This window comes from Crassostrea angulata, chromosome 7 (assembly GCF_025612915.1).
Source record: "Crassostrea angulata isolate pt1a10 chromosome 7, ASM2561291v2, whole genome shotgun sequence".
In the NCBI taxonomy this organism is placed as follows: Eukaryota; Metazoa; Mollusca; class Bivalvia; order Ostreida; family Ostreidae; genus Magallana; species Magallana angulata.
The window spans coordinates 40,903,839-40,912,168 of NC_069117.1; the positions used below are offsets into that span (position 1 = coordinate 40,903,839).

An 8,330-nucleotide genomic window follows, 5' to 3' on the forward strand; every position below is an offset into this window, starting at 1 on the left:
TTATGAGATATCTACCTTTACAGTCAGGAAAATGCCCCCTCCATTTTCCGTTGGCTTGACATAACATGACCCCACTTTCTCCCGGTGGCTTGTCAAATCCGACAGGACATATACGGTAGCACAGACTTCCATATTGAAATCCTTTTGTGCATTTGTGTTTCCAATTTCCCGGATGAATTGAGGGACACAGCGAGGCTGCAACACAAACATAAATTAACAGACATGGTAAAGATTAATATGTTTAAAATTTTGATATGGTCGATTCACCACTAACGCACTTAATAAAAAAAGTGCATTATTATCTTAATATTATACCTTTACATATAGGAAGTGCTCTGCTCCATTTTCCATATTTATCACAATAGATTTGTCTAGGTCCATCCAGAGAGTAGCCGGGATAACAATTAAATTCACAAGTTGTTCCATATCTCAGATCAAGATGGTTGCACAGCAGAAGCCGGTTAGAACTAAGATTAATTTTTTGGCATCTGGTAACTATATTAACGCAATAAAAAAAATCGACGATGAATTGGGTGATATAAGAAAAAATATAAATATTGCCAACTAAACAAACTTATCCATAAACAAATTGATTTTACAAAAAGCCCAGATAAATAGATACTAGTAGATAGATAGATAGATAGATTTTACCCAAAACAGTGATGTCAAAAGAACAACTGTCGGTCATTCCATCTGAAACAGTGGAGGAATAAGTGACCGTTGTCTTTCCAACAAAGGTATCTCCAGGGTAATAGGTAGCGGTTACTCTATACAAACAATTCAAAAGATAAAACATTTTTCTACACGTTGGGAACAAATATATAATTGTTTAATGACCTTTAACATCTTAAACATATATATTTTACTTGTAATGATGTATCTCAGTAGGTGGAGTCCAATAAACCTTTGTACTTTTTTTCCCTTCGTCTGCTTGCACTTCAATATTCCTCGGACAATTTTTTAGCTTTGCTTTAAGAACTAGCAGCAATGAAAAAAATTTAAGTTATAATCATTGCCATATTTGATTTTTGTTTTCAATTTTAAATTTAACAAAGGCATGATTAACGCTCAGTCACACCTTACAGGCCTAGGCTAACTTTTATGGACGTCTGTTCTATCCCATAGAAACTGCACGATGTATATTAATTTATATGCAGTTTTTTTAACATTTGACATAGTTGATGTTGTCCGTTGGATTCGAGCCACAACTAGACAACTACCGGTACTGAGGAAGGGTGAATCAGACTTGCTCCGAAGTGACTCAACTGTCAGACAACCGCTTGAAAACCGTTTCATAAATGTGTATAATAATGTATAATAATACAATGTATTAGTTTGAACTTATATCCGTCATTTGACCGTTAATTTAGCTAAACGTTTCATGTAATCAAAAAGTTGGCATTTGTTTATATGCTTTAAGGCTTTAACTTGATCGCAAGAACGTGCAAAAACTACAAACCGACTTTTATGAACAGAAAACCAACCAACATGTTTACCTTTTTCCGTTAGTTTTTTTCATCCGTCACATCATCCTGTAAGGTGTGACTGGGACAATAATTTTACAATAAAATAAGAGACCATTCATAGGCAACAACGCTCGCCTAGACATACAGTTTATGTATCTCTATTATTCCAGCATTGTCTGGCTTTTGAGCTAAAACTACACAATTTATGCATATTTTGCTTCAAACATCATTTTAGACGGGGTCACGTGACCCCGTCTATTGGTTTACTGTCAGCCGAAGTCTCAAACCGGAAGGCACGCGTAGAACACATGAATTGAGTCTACGCGTAAGAAAATAATGCAGAAAGTTTTCATGCATTTCAGTAAATATGTATTATAAAAACACGCATTAAATCTTTTTAAGTCCTCTGTGTATCAACAAAATTCTATTTAAAAAATAAACAAATAGTTTTATTGATCAAAATATTCTTGTTCGAGTTCAAATGTGGAATGAGTTACGTAACTGAATGCACAGCGCCGTTGACGATTTAGTTGGTGTACGAGCTCATTAATCAATAGAAGAGGTTGATGGCGGAATCGAAATTAAAGTTCCCAAACGCAATGTGCCATTTTTGAAAAATTGTGACGTGTTATCCACAGATGTTTAACAATTAAATAGGTGTTTCATTGGCTTCCAGTCTTCTTGCGGTATGACTGCTGTTCGTCTCTAAAGGAATTTTGTACAAAGAAAATAGAAACAAGTCTGAATTTGCCATCTCGTTTGTTGGCTCTTTAGTTGATTAAACTGAATTTAAATTTTAAACAATGCATTGTAAGCAAAATCTATAATAGATTATATATTTTGGAAGACTTATACATCATAATATATAAACGGTGTGACCGTTGGACCGAGCGCAGATTTAACACAGTGAAGTTTTATTTTTGTATAATAAAACCTATTTAAAACGCACACAGTAGGATTCGCCAGCATGGTTGCCTACTCAAATCATTCGTCAAAGTTAAACTAAACGTCGCGTGCTCAGTCTACATTATGACGTCATATTTCAGACGTAAAACGTTCAAGTTTTGTCTTCGGAAATAACCGAAGAGAGTTACGTGATTCCGATTTTTTTTTTATTTCTTCTTTCATTGTTCATCAATTTAATTCATATGAATGCCAATGTAATAAAATTGAGTACTTTATTTAGTATCTAAAAGATCAGTTCCGTGACGTTAATGTTTTTATTTTCCATCTGATAATTTGATAAGACATACATAGAACTAATCGTGTTTCTTGATTGAAGCTTTACTGAAACTTATCTGGTTTCCTTTTTGATTTCTTTTAATTCAGAATACCTTTTATTGAAACACTGGAACTTATTTAATCGATTTTAGGGGCAATAAACATCGATAAGACCCAGTCAATCAATGATTGAGCTAACTTTTTAAAAACAAAATGGCTGCCAATATGGCGGCGCCCAGGGCTGGAAGAATTTTTTTGGGCCTTAGTACCCCTGGTTCAACTTTCATTTTTCACTGATTTTCTTATATATACGTGTTACCATTAATCCTCGCTTCGTGAGGCGGGCTTCGTCCGCCTCTCGCTGCGCTCGGTATAATATATACAAGCTTATCGATTGAAGAACCAAGTTAAATGTTAATGTTCATGTTTTCCGGCTTAGTTGGAATCAGGCTTGGGGTGAATTACAATGTAAAATAATGCATTACATATTAACATTACTTCATGAATAAGGTCATTAAATAACCATTATCATTACTTCATTTTCTTGAAATAATGCATTACATTACCATTACATGAGTAAAGTAATGCATTACCATTACTTTGTGAAAAGTCAATAAGTTTTTAAAAAAGTTATTTAAAAACTAAATAAAGAGTTTTGTAAATATTTCATAAATAAAACATGATAAAATATTTACAGGTTTATGTTCATTTTCACTATCAGGTTCAAATTTTATGACTTATACAAGATTGCTGTTGCACTTGTAGTTCTCAAAGTGAGGTTGGTCACGTAACATTTACACGCTGATGGCGGAGTTGACAATCTCTGTTATTTATGTCTCTGATTTTCGGAGTATGATTTTTAAGGTCAGACGGCAAGTTCCTCGAGAATCTTTTTGTTTCTCTCGTAATGAAGAGTTCCAATAAAAAATATTAATTTTATAATTATTTTAAAAATGATTAAAATTTAATTCAACGTGGTTATGTGTCTAAATGGCCGAGTGGTTAGAACCGTGGCCACTCACTGCCAGAAGCGTATAGGTTCTAGAGGTCGTGAGTTCAAAAACCAGCCCCGGCCAAGATAGAGTTCCAATATAGTGAATTTTACTGTGCTGTATATGTATTTATTTTTATATCAGTAATTCAAGTGTATTTTTAAGAAGATTATATAGAAAATTGCATACTCTAGTATTATGCAGAAATGCCTGGTAAGGAAAGCTTGTCAAAATAGTAGTAAACCATCAACAAATTCCTGTAAAAAGGTATATAAAATTGAGGAACGTGTCGTCTGACCTTAATGAAAGGAACGGTTGTATCATAATTCGTGTAGGTGATGCACAAGTTTACACAAAAAAGTAGTAATTGGCGAGCGGATTTATTTTTACCTTTTAATTTTGCATGATTCGCAAATGAAGAAAATCGTGTCAGATAAGTCGGTCTTAAAAATCAAAATGGCGACCGTGACAAATCTTTTTATTGTCAAAGTTCTTGGAATCTTATTGTAAAAATTGATATTTCTAACGTCAGGTGCCTGTGTTTGTTATCGGTATATAAATGTTCACTATGTTTGTTAATTCAGCAGTTTTAGAGTTTTCGGGGTTTTCATAAAACTTTTATTACGGATACCGTCCGACTTGTGGATTTTCCCTTGGATTACAAAACTGAATAAATCTAATGATTAAAATTATCTACTTTGATATAGTTGTTTGATTTTCCCAATTAGTAGTAATTATTAAAATTTTGGGGTCTTATTTTACATAATATACCGTTATGTCAATTTTCTACAATTATGAAGGCCGGGATTGAGTAAAATTTAGACAAAGTTTCAGACAACTGCAAAAAAGCCGAATAAACATAGATTGTAACAACTAATTCAAACTCATAAATTTTGGATGCATATTCGAGGAAATCCAGGACAATTACAAATTCAAACTTTCAAGACCCCGTCTTTCAGTACTCTCAGTACTTTGATTACTTGATGCAAGAAATAGTGACGTCCTACCGGAAGCATAAGGTCTTGTTAAAATGGTTCTAGATTTCGAATACCAGAGGTAAACCACATTTTGGTGAATGCATTTTGAAGCATCTTTGTCCTGCAAATGTTTGGTGATACTTATAATTTTCACAATGATTCTGGAGAAGATTTTTAACAAGCTCTTCTTCTGTTTCTTTTTCTTTTGTTAGACCCCTCTTTGGGCCGTAAGTATAGGTGCAGGGGTCAAGGTTTTTAAGGAAGATTTTTACAGATATCAACCCTAATTTCACGTTTTGTGGTTATAAAAGGGTTTGAATGTTGTCTTATTAATCCATTATAAATTCGTTGTACCAATTTTACGGTGAATTTCGCCGAGTAGTTCTTGTGAGGAGAGTTTACAGACAGACGGACGGACAAGCAGACACATGAACAAATTAGAAAGACTCCCTTGAACCTTCGGTTCAGGTAAATTAATAACATTCAAGATACGCAGAGCTCACAATGATTTGTTCTGCATGTGGAAAAAGCCCTTGCCATATTTTTGTTAATGACTGAATTACTATTAACATAACTTTATTCACAAAACGAAATATCACACACAGGAAAAATTAATTGTGTTAATAAATGACTAGCAACTATAAATAGTTAATATGAAACTATTTTCAAAATGTTGTCTCCGTTGATAACAATCTGGCACTTTTATTTTTGACGAACAAATCACCAATCAAAAAAGTGTTACATGTATTTTCTCTTTAATATGATCATTTAGCGATTTATGAATTGTTATTAAAATGATAAACTTACATGTACCAGTAGGCGGCCCCTTTTTAAAAAGGTCATTCTGAAACGAAAGCTTCTATAGTCAACAACATGTAAATAAAAGGCAAATCATTTGTACATGTGAGATGTACGATGTACATTTCTTACCGCTTGAGATCCATCTAGAACACTGAACAGATAAAATAAACAGATCAAAGGTCGATATGGGATCATTTTGTCTGAAATTTACATCTACAGACGACTTGAGAAAATTTCGAGTATTTATGCTGATCAAAGTACAGCGACTGGATTAAACTAAGTTTTGTCAAGTGGCTCTGTTTAGATTTTCATATATAAAACAATATACAAGTGTAAATTCACTCTGTAACTCATGATTATTTTCAGCGGTGAGTATTTTTTTTCTCTTTCATGCTTGCATGGAGCAAGTTTGATTGCATTTTTTGAAGAAGAAAAATAATTGTATAGGAAAATGTTTGTAAAACATTCGTAACCTATAATGTACATGTATAAATGATAATATTTTGTCGAAAAGTATACCGTAAAATAACTAAACATCAAAATAAAAAAAAAGTTTGTTCAATTTGAGAAATTAAATACATGTATTCATGTCAGGCTTTGGGTAATGCTTAATGTAATGGTAATGCATTGCAATGCATTACATATTTTCAAAGTAATGCTAGACAGTAAGTAATGTGTAATGTCACAAAATTAGCATTACAAGTAATGGTAATGTAATTCATTACTTTCCAAAATCTAGTGTAATGGTGGCATTTCATGGCATTACTTTGCATTACTATGCATATTTATGCATGTTCACTTTAAAAAATGTGATGAATAAAGGAATAGTTGAAATTGAATTTGATTAAATTTATTTTCAAAGAAGAAAGAAATAATTCTTGAGATAAAAATGTTTTAATTGTACATGTAATATCGATATAAAGGGTTTTTTAGAATTCATTTTTGAATTGTTAATATGACTAAAGATAACAGCACAATTTCATAACATTTTTAAGAGTGTTGTTATTAAGAGTTTTTAATCATTTAAACAATTGACTCCAATTAGTTTGCACTTCAATAAGAAATGTGTCAACAACACACTATGCCCCCAGGATAATCTAAGTATCAAAACAATCTATTGTTATAAGAAGTGCTAAACACCCCTAATACCCTTCCCTTCGCTATGTCACAATAGAATAGGAGACAAACATGCACCTTTAAAAGCAAAATGAATGCATGCACTGTCCATCCATGATGAAAATCAATTTCACTTCCCATATTATAACCCATTTGAAAATAATCTTACTTCTCTTTCTCTCTCTCTCTCTCTCTCTCTCTCTCTCTCTCGTATATTAATTACACTGCACATTAGTTTGGACTGATAGAAAATACAAGTTTTATGTATTTAATCTATTATTGCACTTAAATATCCTAAGATAAAGATCGTCAAACAGTATTTTCCAGTCCAAGCTTCGACTGCTCCTGTAAAACATTTATTTAGTATAGCCCGGAAGATGGCTGCAGTTAAAAGATGAACCCTTTGAAACTTCGATCATAAAGTGTAACAGCAATCTTTTGTCTTAAAGTGTCCTCAGTAGAAAGAAAAATGATTAAAATATATTAAGAAATATAACTGGGGAAAACCATCTGTTTATAAATTAATAAAATAAAGTGTCCAAAATTATAAAGATTTGTGTAATCTGGGGATATATCTATATTTAGCTTTTAAAAACCGCAACATTATTCAATAAATTGTTTTTTTGCTACGCATGTAATTCTGTGTTTCTATTTCGTATCTGATATTGTATCATGCCAAATGTCTATAAATATCATTTTACTTATGAAATATGCTGATCATAATGCCACAAGATGATTATATATTGAGCAAATAAAGAATGACTCTTGTTAATCATTGAATTTGAACCTGATACTGAGCATGAAGCTGTAGATATGTTAAAGAGTGTTTTATATTTGAAACATTTGCAAAAACTCTTTATTAGCTTTACTTAAAAAAAAGTAATGGTAATGGTAATGCATTACATTACTCATGTAATGGTAATGTAATGCATTACTTCAAGAAAATCAAGTAATGGTAGTGGTAATTTAATGCCCAAATTCATGAAGTTAGGTAATGTAATGCTTTACTTTACAATGTAATTCGCCCCAAGCCTGATTCATGTAGATGTAGATACTGTAAAATATATTTTAAAATACTGTGCGGGTGAATAATGTGAAGTTTAATCATAGCAAAAAAGGGGGTTTGCATTAGAAAGTTACAAAGTGATATGAAGTAAAGTGAAAATGTTGCACCCCCTTGTAGCGTTGTTAAAACTGTATGATCCACTTTGATACTTTTTTAAATTTTCTATCTAGAGAATACATTGTTTTATCACTTTTATCTTTGATTCTAGTAACGTTATCAAAATTATAATTTCTAAAACTTTTGTTGTCAAGGATAAAGAAACTTAAACAAGAAACCTCTTTTGTGGGTCGACAATAAATTAAAAAAGCTGAAAAGAATTGTATTTTTACAAATATTAAATTTTGTTTAAGCTAATTGTATTTTGTCTTCCTTATTATTCTTTTTGCCTAAGCTTTCAACTTGCAGCCATGTTTTGCCCGTTTTTATAACATATTTGTTATGGAGCATGGCTATTTTTTGCAAATTAAATCAAACAAAAAAAGCTCTAATATAAAAGACATATCATTTTTAAAGAAAAATTATCGTCTTAAGCCCTTGTCCAAACTTAGCATTGCTCTTTCTTTACTACCCGATGGCCTTTTTGGGGACGATCGTATATTGGCCTTGGTTTGTGATGACAAAATGTTTTTTGAGCAAAATCGGGTCGGTTTCAATTTTACGTTTTTTACTTAAAATTGCTAATACAATCACC

General features: G+C 32.1%; 1 protein-coding gene across 1 annotated transcript; it reads right to left on the minus strand.

Moving 5' to 3' along the window:
• Window positions 1-490, minus strand: LOC128191336 (uncharacterized). Its single transcript, XM_052863410.1, has 2 exons — window positions 316-490; window positions 1-195 (listed from the first exon to the last, which is right to left on the minus strand). Exons 1-2 carry the CDS (start codon window positions 424-426, stop codon window positions 1-3), a joined length of 306 nt encoding a protein of 101 aa, XP_052719370.1. The 5' UTR covers window positions 427-490.
• Between the last annotated feature and the right edge of the window lie 7,840 nt (window positions 491-8,330).

What these genes read in the sequence shown, in the direction of transcription:
- LOC128191336 (XM_052863410.1), bottom strand. Translation starts at nt 426, where the DNA reads ATGGAACAACTTGTGAATTTAATTGTTATCCCGGCTACTCTCTGGATG. An exon ending in AGCACTTCCTATATGTAAAG is followed by an intron (nt 196 to 315) that starts GTATAATATTAA and finishes TTTGTGTTGCAG; the next exon opens with CCTCGCTGTGTCCCTCAATT.